General features: G+C 35.0%; 1 protein-coding gene across 1 annotated transcript in view; it reads left to right on the plus strand.

Moving 5' to 3' along the window:
• MIB1 (MIB E3 ubiquitin protein ligase 1) overlaps window positions 1-13,659 on the plus strand; it is a 146,038-nt gene that overhangs the window by 73,104 nt on the left and 59,275 nt on the right. Inside the window, exon 10 of the mRNA XM_017657469.3 lies at window positions 3,183-3,290. Within this exon, the coding sequence (XP_017512958.1) occupies window positions 3,183-3,290 (108 nt within the window). The remainder of the gene's footprint in view (window positions 1-3,182; window positions 3,291-13,659) is intronic.

Raw genomic sequence — 13,659 nt, forward strand, 5'->3', positions numbered from 1 at the left:
AATACCACACTGTCTTGATTACTGTAGCTTTACTGTTAGACTTGTAGTTTGGTAGTATCAGTCCTCCAGCTGTGTTCTTCTCCTTTATATTGGGTTGGCTCTTCTGGATCTTACCTCACCGTATAATCTTTAGAATCATTTTGTTGATATCCATAAAATAACTTGCTGGGATTTTGACTGGAATTATATTGAATCTGTAGATGAAGTTAGGAAGAACTGACATCTTGAGAATATTGAGTCTTCCATGAATATGGAGTATCTCTCCATTTATTTAGTTCTTTTATTTTGTTCATCAGAATTTTGTAGTTTTCCTCATCTAGATCTTGTACATATTTTGTTAGATTTGTATTTAAATATTTAAATTTTGGAGGTGATAAATGATGTTTTTAGTTTTAAATTCCTCTTGTTTATTGATAGTATTTAAGAAAGCAGTAGACACTTGTGTGTTAATCTTGTATCCTACAACCTGGCTATAATTGCTTATATTGGTTCCAGGAGTTTTTTAGTCCATCCTTTTGGATTTTCTACATAGATAATATCTTTGAACAAAGGCAATTTTATGTCTTTTTCTTGATATGTAAACTTTTTATTTCATTTTGTTGCTTTATTGCATTAGCAACGGTGTCCAGTACGATGTTGCAAAGGAGTGGTGAAAAGGGACATCCTTATGTTGTACCTGATTTTAGTGGAAAAGCTTTGAGGTTCTCACCATTAAGTGTATGTTAGCTGTAATTTTTTGGTATGTTTTTATCAAGTTGAGAATATTCCCTTTTATTCCTAGCTTACTGAGTTTCCTTTTTTAAATCATGAATGGGTGTTACATTTTGTTAAATGCTTTCTATGCATCTATTAATATGATTAGACTATTGATTTGATTCTCTTACATATAGCATATAAGCCTGGCTACCAACATTATGAATGCTGATTAAGGGAAGATGGCCTGGGTTTCCAGCATTCAGCATGTAACTATTTGCATAAAACTTACGTGTTTTAGTACTTTGCCCCACTCTAAACTGTTGCTGTTTTTTTTCTTTTTAACTGTTGCTTGTTTTTATAGCCTTGGGACTCTTTAACCTTTGCAGACAGTAAACTTTGAGGTTTCTGCTACTATGAGTGGGGGAAGCAGTAGCTCAGCTGTACAGAGTAGCATAATCCAAAGATCTAAATGCTTTTTAAAGAGACTCTCAACCAGTGCTTCTCTGTTTAGCTCCCATTCCTGCATTATCCCCTTGTCTGGAGGTATCTAGTCATGAATTCTGAGCCTTTTTGGTTACTTTGGTGAAAGGTTTGCTTCTAGGTACTCCTCACAGCTCACTAGGTCTGCTTTATAGCTTCCTGTATATGTGAGCATGTGTGTGTTTTCTGTTTTGCTAGTTCTAATGATCTTTGTGGCGTGAGGCTTTAACGAAAATAGCAACTTCTGTTTTAGTAAGATGTAAGGTGGTAATGGAAAGAAATGCAGCCCAACCTTCAATTAAAAATATTCTTACAAGGATACACCTTCCACCCAAAAGTTTTACTGAGGTATTATTGTTTGTACCACAAATAAATATACAAGGATATATACTCTTTAAGGCTCACAACACTGAAATATAGTACTCTTTTTCCTTATTTGCCTGCTTCCAGTTCTTCTAATAAATTTTTTTACTTTAGCTTTCCTATTTTTCAATAGCATTCTCCTCTTGATTTTTAGGTATTATTGTTTGTACCACAAATAAATATACAAGGATATATACTCTTTAAGGCTCACAACACTGAAATATAGTACTCTTTTTCCTTATTTGCCTGCTTCCAGTTCTTCTAATAAATTTTTTTACTTTAGCTTTCCTATTTTTCAATAGCATTCTCCTCTTGATTTTTAGGTTTAAAGAATTCTTTAACATCTCTAATTGAAGTTTTTTCCCCCAATGTTTTTTTTCTCTCCATTTGTTTCTTTTGCAATCACTTCTTTCTTTCTTGTTATTTTATTTTGTCTCTCATTTTTTTTTTTTTGTATTTGAAGTCTTCCTCAAATCTCTGATCCCTAGTTGTACATTCATAGCTGAATAAGATATTAAAAAGCAGACTGATTGGTAGCTCTCTGTCTGGATAGGACTTGGTGACTGATTTTTCATTTCGATAGCATGTGTGGAGGTGGGGTCTCCAAATGCTGTCATGGAGGAATCTGTTCTCTGTTGGTTATTCAGTTGTTTAAGGAAGGAGATCTCCTTTTTTGTTGTAGGAACTAGGTCCATGGCAGCTAACACTCCATCCTTGAGTTCGAGGAGTGGACCCGGAGTGTAGCCATTGCACATTACACTTACACCTGGGGTCCGTCTAGTTAGCCCTCTGATGTGCTTGCGTACGTGGGCTTTGAATTTGTATGGGGTTCCCAGGTTTCATCATCATCTTCTCTGTAAAGTCACTTAGACCTCCTTTCTGCTTTCTCTCTTTCAAAAATGTGTTGCTTTTTCTCATTTTCTGAAGTTAGCTCTCCCTTTTTCTTTGTCCTCATATCTTTTTACATTTCACATTATTTTGCTGTCTTTTCAGTATAGTCTCAGGAGGACTAGGATAAAAACACATGGTCAGGCTACCATCTTTAATGGTCTTATGGATGGGAGTGAATGGGGTGGGATGAAGGAATTGCATTTCAGCATGTTCATGGGGAAGTTACATGTAATAGTTGTTTTCAGCCATTTTGCTAATTATAATGTAATAGTTGTTTTCAGCCATTTTGCTAATTATGTACCCTTCATGATAGTTTGCTTACAGTTGGTATTAGGTATATTTGTTGAATTTATATGGTAGACAATATCTCTTCTAAAAGTTTTCCATTCACCTTATTGCTTTTCCATTGAAACACAGGTTCTGAGATTTTATAATTCAAATATAAGTAAATATGCAAAACTAATTTAACTTACTTTTCTCCCTCCCCTCCCTTCCTTTTTTTCAACTTTGCATATTGGCTAAGCAGTTCTTTCATAGCTTTTTGAACAATAGAACCTTCATCTATTTTGAAAAAAATAACCTCCCTCCCCTCTTTGAATTATGGAAAAGATTCTGGTGATCTGTAGTAGGATATACGGAACACCAACCTAAATTATTTTCTTAGAATCATACAGTGTGCTACAGTAAAATCTGCACTCTTATGTATATACTGGCTTTTTCTAATTTGTGTTAACTCCTTTCTTTTTATTTAGGTAAACGGGCAATGTGCTGGCCACACAGCTATGCAAGCTGCTAGCCAGAATGGACATGTTGACATTTTGAAGTTACTTTTGAAACAAAATGTGGATGTAGAAGCAGAGGTAATTAAGGTGGAAAAATATTTTAAGTAAAAACAAATGTCCTAGAAATGGTACTTCTATATTATAAGGTAGATTGTTGTTTTTTATTTATTTATTTTGGATTGTTTTTATTGAAATTTAACTTCAAGGAAGGCTTTTATGATTGAGAAGAAAAATTTGACAAAGACAGCCTGAAGCATTCCTTGTTTTCTGTTGATCCCTCAATATTGTAGGCATAGCCCTAAGTGGAGAGAGGAATTGAGGTTTCCTTTACTCTGAGAGGACCTTTGATCATGTGGGTCAAGATTTTTCCTGATCTGTGACCCTCAGAGGCCTTTCTCTGTTTTTCAGTTTTTCTCATATGGTAACCAGTAAATTAGAATTTGTTTTGTCTTTATTGTTTCTTGATCTTAATGTGGAGCTCTGAAAAGTTTAGTGCATGGTTATATATGTGTGTATATATACACTTAATTTAGAGTATATTGTTGTAAAAGGGAAATATTTTTTATTTTCATTGGAATTTCAGTTGAAAACTCTTGTGTTTTATATGAAGGATAGTTTCTTTTTGTGTAGTTAACTATAACCTCATAGCTTAAAAATATATTAAAATCATACTTATTTTAGTCAACTACAAAATTATTTAGAGATAAGTCAAATTCTTTCAGATTTAGGCTAGACGGAATATTGCAGTTTTGTCCAGATGACACATATTTGAGGAAGCTTGAGAAGGACTTGAATTTCTGATGGCTAAATTGGTAGACTAGCCTGATTTTACTGATTTAAAAAGTTTAGACACATATTTGATAGTCTTTTATTTATTTTGCTTTTTTCTCTTACTGTACATATTTTGAGGAGTTGCAGAGCTTCTAAAGAGCCATTGGTGTAGATGTAAATGGTCATCTTTGATGCTGAAATTTTGTGTTGCCCAGAAAAAGTTTGAATTCAAATTAGCATATTGGATGTCTATAAACATCTAATATACAGTATAGTTTAATTATTGTTTAATTCTACATAATCTAATATACAATTATAATTTAATTAAAACGTCTAATATATACAATTTAACTATCAGAGTTTTATTACTGTGATGTTTTTATGAATGAGATTATATGATTTGATTGTGCTTTCACAGCAGTAATTTTTCAGTCATGTGTTTCTTGATTGTGAATTTAGGAACCCAGCATCTGTTAAAAGGTTTTTTTTGGTATCAAGAAACACTGACTTAATTTAAATTTAGTATTTTCTAAGTGGAAGGCCATTACTTTTGTTATTGTTTTGGTCTGGTATGGGGAAATGGAGTGAAATTCTGAGTTGAATACCCCAGTTTTCATTTAATGAATCCACAAACTGTAATAGCAACAACTACTTAAACACCACATCCTTTCTAATCATAACTAACCAGGCAAGAGGCTGAAAACCAAATTGCTTTTTGCCTAATTTAACAAAAAGTATACTTTCTGATTCAGAATTTAATCACTAAACCTCACAACATGGGACTATCTGTTTATTTGTGCTTCTAAAGACTTCTTGTTCACATGAGAAGCTTACACAGTGGAGTGCAGCTGTGGGGGTGGGAACGAAGGTGGACATTTGGAAATGTCTGGAGACATTTTTAATTGTCAGAGCTGGTGGGGCGTTGGGGAAGCACTACTGACATCTAGTGGATAGAACCTAAGGATGCTACTAAACATCCTATGGTGCCATCTCAGCTCCCACAACAAATAATTACCTGTCCCAAAATGTAAAGTAGTGCTGAAGTTGAGAAACCCTTCAGTTTCTTTTGGAGAAAAAAATTTTACAAATGTACTTAAATTTGTGATTCATCATCTGCCAGTTTGTTTATAAAGTGATTTGTCATTAAATTCTTACTACTTTAATGTATATTTATAAAAGTAGGATAGTATAATGAATCCAGTGTACTCATCACTCTGCTTCAGTTATTTTTCATGGCCAATTTTGTCTTATTTGTACTCACTTACCTCCTACTCTTTTTACTGAACTATACTGAAGCATATACAGCTATATTATTTCATGTGTAAATATTTTAGTATGTATCCTAAAAGATAAGTGCTTTTTTAAAAAATTCCATCACATCTTTAATGAACCTAAAATCAATAATAATTAAGTGTTTTAAAAAAATCAAATTTTATTAGAAGTTTTAAGGTTAGCGAAAGAATAGAGAATAATATGTTTTGTTCTCTAGTTATCTCATTCTGTAACCTTTCATTTTTTTTTTTTTTAATTAGTAAGTGAGCTCAAAGATAGTATAATCAAGGGTTGCCAACTATAGCCTGCAGCCGAAATCCAGTCCTTCCTTTGTATTGTTAAGTATTATTGGACTACAGCACACCCGTTCATTTTATTTATTGTGTATAGCTGCAGAGCTGGATAGCTGTATAAGTGTGACAAAGGCTGTATGGTCTATAAAACCTAAAATATTTACTTTCTGGCCCTTCATAGAAAAGTTTGCTGACCCCTGGTATGACTATTGTAGACTTCCAGTTGAGTTAAGCTGTTATCAGACTAAGTTATTAGGTGTACATTGTATCATTTGAGTATGTGATAAGATTATATTTTTTTCCTATTTCTTTCTCTTAGGGAAAATTCAGCTATTTTGGAAAGTTGTTGTTGTCTCCATGTATGACCTACTGAGTACAGTAGGAGTACATTCTGTTCCTCCTTAATGTATAGGTAAAGCCACAAGGACTGTGAGATCTTAGGTATGTTGATATCAATGAGCTAATTTTAGATCCACCAGGGACTCAGTATTTTTTTTCCCTACTGATTCAGTATAATAGTGAAGGTATAGAGGATTGAACAGAACACCGTTTTTTAAAAATGTGTCCTTTCACAATAAGTTTTAAAATACAATACAGATATATACTGAAGTTATCAAGAAACATGGGGTGGTGTTATCATTTAAGGTTAATGAAAACTTTTGAATGAAGAGGATTAATAGTAGGGCCATGTTTTAATGGAATTGTTGCTTTCTAAAATGATACTGGGCAAAATGGTATAAGCTTCAGTTTCCTCATCTTTGTTAATAACTTGAAAGGGTTGGTGTATGGATTAAGGGAAATAATTAAGGTACCATTTATAGCATACAATACTATGGGAATTTAAGGTTTATTATTATTATTATTATCATTACCTCTGTGTTTCTTTCCATCTGGTGTTAGTATAGTTTCTCAAGAAAAAGATAAAAGATGCTAATTTTGTTTGATTCTGCTTATTTAGTTAAAACTGTAGAAACATTTTATATAATTGAAAAACAGAGGCAAAGGGCAGGGTAAGTGGACAACAAGACTAGTCAGTTTAAGGAAATTCTTAAAAGGATTAAGAATATTAAAAGGAAAGGATTCAAAAGATTATACACTGTGACCAAGTAGGATTTATTCCTGGAGTATAAGGAGAGTTCAGCATACAAATATCGATCAGTGTAATATACTGCATTATTAGAATGAAGGGGAAAAAAACAATGACCACCTTAATTGATGTAGAAAAGATTTGATAAAATTCCATACCCTTTTGTGATAAAAACACTCAGAAAACTAGGAATAGAGAGAGATTTCTTCAGCATAGTAAAAGCCATATATGAAAACCCATAGAGAACATTATACTCAGTAATAAAAGACTAAATCTTCTCCTCTAGGATCAGGAACAAGGCAAGGATTCTCACTCTTCTTCTCTTACTCAGCATAGTACAGTGCAAGTCCTAGCCAGAGGAGTTAGGAAAGGAAAAGAAATAAAAGGCATCAACATTGAAAAGGAAGAAGTAAAATTATCAATTTGCAGATTATATGATAGAAAAACCTAAACCTTAGATTATAAAGGTTATAAAACCTCCTTATATGTAGAAAAACCTAAAGATTTCACAAGAAAGCCTTTTAGAACTAATTAAGGAATTCAACCAAGAATAAGGATGCAAAGTCAGTACACAAAAGTCAGCTGCGTTTCTGTATACTAACAGTCAACAATCTGAAGAGGATATTAAGAAAACAACTCCATTTACAATAGCATCAGAAATAGGAAAATGCTTAGGAATTAATTTAACCAGGGAGGTGAAAGATTTGTACAATGAAACCTAGAAAACAATGCTGAAAAAAATGAAAGACCTAAGTAAATAGAAACATACCCTCTTGTTCATAGATTATAAGAATTAATATTACTATGATGTCAGTACTATCCAATGTGATCTGCAGTTTCAGTGCAAACCTTATCGAAATCCCAGCGGTGTTTTTTACAGAAATAGAAAACATCCATCCAAAAATTTAGTATGTCTTTTCAGAGTACCCCAAATAGCCAAAACCACCTTGAAAATGAACAACAAATTTGGAAGATATTTTTTCTGATATCAAAAGTTACTACAAAGCTGTAGTAACCAGACAGTGTAGTACTGGCATAAAGGCATACATACAAGCCAATAGACTAGAATTAAGCATCCAGAAATAAATCCTTGCATATATGTTCACATGGTTTTTAACATGAGTGCCTACACTATTCAGTGGGGGAAAGGACAGTCTTTTCAGCAAGTGGGACCAGGAAAACCAGATATCCACATTCAAAAGAATGAAGGTAGTTCCTTACCTAATACTGTAGACAAAGGTTAACTCAAAATAGACCAAAGGACAAAATATAAAAACTAAAATTATGAAAGTCCTAGAAGAAAACATAGGGCAAAAGTTTGCAACATTGGATCTGGCAGTTATTTGTTGGGTATGACAGTGAAGGTACAGGCAACAAAAGAAAAAATAGACAAATTAGATTTCATGAAAATTAAAAACTTGTGTGCACCAAAACCCACTATCAGCAGTGAAAAGGCAACCTACAGAATGTGGAAAAATACTGGTAAGTCATATTTATGTGATAGTGAATTGATATCCAGAAATTGTAGAGAATCCTTAAACACACAACAGAAAATAAACAATCTGATTCAAAAATGGACAAAGGAGTTGAATAGACATTTCTGCAAAGAAAATATTTGGATGGCTCATAAACACATGAAAGGAGGCTGAACACCACAAATAATTAGGGAAATGCAAATCAAGACCACAGTGAGATACCACCTCATAGCCAGTAGAATGGCTATATAAAAAAAAAAACCTCAGAAAATAAGTGTGCCAAGAATGTGGAGAAATTGGAACCTTTGTGCACTTAGAATAGCTGCTAATGTAAATAGTATAGCTGCTTAGGAAACAGTATGGTTGGTTGCCAAAATATTAAAAATAAAACAACTATATGATCCAGAAATTCCATTTCTGAGTTTATACCCAAAAGAATTGCAAGCAGGGTCTTAAAGAGATATTCGGATACCCATATTCATAGCAGCATTGTTCACAATAGTTAAAAAACTTGGAAACAACCCAAGCGTCTGTCTATATATGAATGGCTAAGCAAAATGTGGTGTGTACACACAATGAAATATTATTCAACCTTAAAAAGGAAGGAAAGTCTGACTCATGCCACAATGTGGATGAACCTTGAGGATATAAAACTAAGTGAAATAAGCCAATTGAAGAAAGACAAACACTGTATGATTCCACTTACAGGAAGTACCTTGAGTAGTCAAAAATCATAGAGGCAGAAAGAATGATAGTTTCGTGGGGCTGGAGGGTGAGGAGAATTGGGGAGTTACTGTGCAGTGTGAAGAAAGTTTTTGTTTTGGAAGATGAAAACAGTTCTGGAGATGGATGGTGATGATGGATGCATAGCCATAGGAATGTAATTAATATTACTGAACTGTATAGTTAAAAATACCTAAGATGGTAAGTTTTATGTTATTGAATTTTACCACAATAAGAAAAGCCTGACTGTGATTAGGGCACATTAAACATTCAACTCAGTGCCCATTTGGTTCTTACTAGTTAATAGGCACTGTGGTATGTGCTAGGAATAAAGAAGATTAAGACACAATCATAGAATATGGTGGCATGAGTAGGGCAGTGGAAATCTCCTCCCAAAACCATATACATTTTTGAAAATACAACAAATACAACTGTTCCTAAAAGAGAGACCAGAGGACACAGTACAACACCCAGGCTACATCTACATCTGTGAGAACTCAGCATCTCACGAAGGGGGTGAGATACAAGCCCCGGCCCGGTGGGACCTGAGTGCTCCCCCCACCCCAGCTCCCCAGCAGGAGGAAAGGAGTTGGAGCGGGAAGGGAGTGGAAGCACAGGAATGCTAAATAACCAGCTCTAGTAATCCGCACCAGGAGCGCAGATCGATAGAGAAAAACGATCACCTAAAAAGGAAAACCCATCAGGCTATCATCAGACATCACAACAGAAACCTGACAGGCCAGAAGAGTATGGCATGATATTATTTAATGCATTGAAACAGAAGGGCCTTGAACCAATACTGTATCCAGCATGATTATCATTTAAATCTGAAGGACAGATTAAACAATTCCCAGACAAGCAAAAGTTGAGGGAATTTGCTCTACAGGATATTTTAAGAGAATGCTGTAGATGCAAGCACTCCTAAGGCTAAATAGATGTCACCAGAGAAAATAAAATCAACTATTCACAAAAGCAGTCAAAGGAAACACAAAAGAGTACAGATTTAAAACACCTAACATATAAAGAATGGAGGAGGAGGAATAAGAAGGGAGAGAAATAAAGAATCATCAGACTGTGTTTATAATAGCTTAATAAGAGAGGTAGTTTAGACACTTAGATAGTGAAGAAGCTACCCTTGAACCTTTGGTAACCATGAATCTAAAGCCTGCAATGGCAATAGTACATATCTTTCAATAATCACCCTAAATGTAAATGGACTGAAGGCACCAATCAAGAGAGAAAGAGTAATAGAATGGATAAAAAAGCAAGACACATCTATGTGCTGCTTACAAGAGACCCTCCTCAAACCCAAAGACATACACAGACTAAAACTGAAGGGATGGAAAAAGATATTTCATGCAAACAATTGGCAGAAAAAAGCAGGTGTTGCAATACTTGTATCAGACAAAATAGACTTCAAAACAAAGAAAGTAACAAGAGATAAAGAAGGACATTACAAAATGATAAAGGGGGCAGTCCAACTAGAGGATATAACCATTATAAATATATATGCACCCAATACAAGAGCACCAATATGTATGAAACAAATACTAACAGAATTAAAGGAGGAAATAGAATGCAATGCATTCATTCTAGGAGACTTCAACGCAACACTCACTCCAAAGGACAGATCCACCAGACAGAAAATAAGTAAGGACGTAGAGCCCCTAGAACAGATGGATCGAACAGACATCTACAGAACTCTACACCCAAAAGTAGCAGGATACACATTCTTAAGTGCACATGGAACATTTTCCAGAATAGACCACATACAAGGCCACAAAAAGAGCCTCAGTAAATTCAAAAAGATAGAAATTCTACAAACCAACTTCTCAGACCCCAAAGGCATAGAACTTGAAATAAATTGTACAAAGAAAACAAAAAAGCTCACAAACACATGGAGGCTTAACAACATGCTCCTAAATAATCAATGGATCAGTGACCAAATTAAACTAGAGATTAAGCAATATATGGAGACAAATGACAACAACGGAACAAAGCCCCAACTTCTGTGGGATGCAGCGAAGGCAGTGCTAATAGTAAAGTATATAGCAATCCAGGCCTGTTTAAAGGAAGAACAATCCCAAATGAATAGTCTAAAGTCACAATTATTGAAACTGGAAAAAGAAGAACAGATGACGCCCAAAGTCAGCAAAAGCAGTGATATAATAAAAATCAGCGAAGAAATAAATAAAATTGAGAAGAATGAAACAATAGAAAAAATCAATGAAACCAAGAGCTGGTTCTTTGAAAAAATAAACAAAATAGATAAGCCCCTAGCCAGACTTATCAAGAGAAAAAGAGAATCTACACACATCAACAGAATCAGAAATGAGAAAGAAAAAAATCACGATGGACCCCACAGATCTACAAAGAATTATTAGAGAATACTATGAAAAACTACATGCTAACAAGCTGGAAAACCAAGAAGAAATGGACAACTTCCTATAAAAATACAACCTTCCAAGACTGACCAAGGAAGAAACAGAAAATCTAAACAGACCAATTACCAGCAATGAAATTGAATTGGTAATCAAAAAACTACCCAAGAACAAAATGCCAGGGCCAGATGGATTCACCACCAAATTTTATCAGACATATAGAGAAGACATAATACCCATTCTCCTTAAAGTTTTCCAAATAATAGAAGAGGAGGGAATACTTCCAAACACATACTATGAAGCCGGCATCACCCTAATATCAAAACCAGGCAAAGAAACCACAAAAAGAGAAAATTACAGACCAATATCCCTGATGGACGTAGATGCAAAAATACTGACCAAAATATTAGCAAACCGAACTCAACAATACATCAAGAGGATTATACACCATAACCAAGTGGGATTCATCTCAGGGATGCAAGGATGGTACAGCATTCGAAAATCCATCAACATCATCCACCACATCAACAAATAGGAGGACAAAAACCACATGATCATCTCCATAGACGCTGAAAAAGCATTCGGCAAAATTCAACATCTATTCATGATAACGACCCTCAAGAAAATGGGTATAGAGGGCAAATACCTCAACATAATAAAGGCCGTATATGACAGACCCACAGCCAACATCATACTTAACAGTGAGAAGCTGAAAGCTTTTCCTTTAAGATCGGGAATAAGACAGGGATGCCCACTCTCCCCACTGTTATTCAGCATAGTCCTGGAAGTCCTAGCCTAGGCAATCAGACAAAACAAAGAAATGCAAGGCATCCAGATTGGTAAAGAAGAAGTGAGACTGTCACTGTCTGCAGATGACATGATATTGTACATAAAAAACCCTCAAGACTCCAGTCCAAAAGTACTAGAACTAATATCTGAATTCAGCAAAGTTGCAGGATACAAAATTAATACACAGAAATCAGGAAAACAATTCCATTCACAATTGCATCTAAAAGAAAAAAGTACCTAGTAATAAACCTAACCATGGTGGTGAAAGACCTATACTCTGAAAACTACAAGACACTCTTAAGAGAAATTAAAGAGGACACTAACAAATGGAAACTCATTCCATGCTCTTGGCTAGGAAGAATTAATACTGTCAAAATGGCCATCCTGCCTAAAGCAATCTACAGATTCAATGCAATGCCTATAAAAATACCAACAGCGTTCTTCAATGAGCTGTAACAAATCGTCTTAAAATTCATATGGACCCACAAAAGACCCCGAATAGCCAAAGCAATCCTGGGAAGGAAGAAGAAAGCAGGGGGGATCTCGCCTCCCAACTTCAAGCTCTACTACAAAACCACAGTAATCAAGACAATTTTTACTGGCACAAGAACAGAACCACAGACCAGTGGAACAGAATAGAGACTTGAGATATTAACCCAAACATGTATGTTCAATTAATATATGATGAAAGAGCCATGGACATACAATGGAGAAATGACAACCTCTTCAACAGCTGGTGCTGGCATAACTGGACAGCTACATGTAAGAGAATGAAACTGGATCATTGTCTAACCCTATACACAAAAGTAAATTCGAAATGGATCAAAGACCTGAATGTAAGTCATGAAACCGTAAAACTCTTGGAAAAAAAACATAGGCAAAAATGTCTTCGACATAAACATGAGCGACTTCTTCATGAACATATGTCCCCAGGCAAGGGAAACAAAAGCAAAAATGTACAAGTGGGACTATATCAAGCTGAAAAGCTTCTGTACAGCAAAGGACACCATCAGCTGAACAAAAAGGCATCCTACAGTATGAGAGAATATATTCATAAATGATGGATCTGATAAAGGGTTGACATCCAAACTACATAAAGAGCTCACGTACCTCAACAAACAAAAGCAAATAATCCAATTAAAAAATGGGCAGAGGAGCTGAAGACAGTTCTCCAAAGACGAAATTCAGATGGCCAGCAGACACATGAAAAGATGTTCCACATCGCTAGTTATCAGAGAACTGCAAATTAAAACCACAATGAGATATCACCTCACACCAGTAAGGATTGCCACCATTCAACAGACAAACAACAACAAATGTTGGCAAAGTTGTGGAGAAAGGGGAACCATCCTACACTGCTGGTGGGAATGTAAACTAGTGTAACCATTGTGGAAAGCAGTATGGCCATTCCTCAAAAAACTCAAAATAGAAATACCATTTGACCCAGGAATTCCACTCCTAGGAATTTACCCTAAGAATGCAGCAGCCCAATTTGAAAAAGACATGTGCACTGTTATGTTTATTGCAGCACTGTTTACAATAGCCAAGAAATGGAAGCAACCTGAGTGTCCATCAGTAGATGAATGGATAAAGAAGATGTGATACATATACACAGTGGAATAATATTCGTCATAAGAAGAAAAAAATCCTACCATT

This window comes from Manis javanica, chromosome 9 (genome assembly GCF_040802235.1).
Source record: "Manis javanica isolate MJ-LG chromosome 9, MJ_LKY, whole genome shotgun sequence".
NCBI classification, from domain to species: domain Eukaryota; kingdom Metazoa; phylum Chordata; class Mammalia; order Pholidota; family Manidae; genus Manis; species Manis javanica.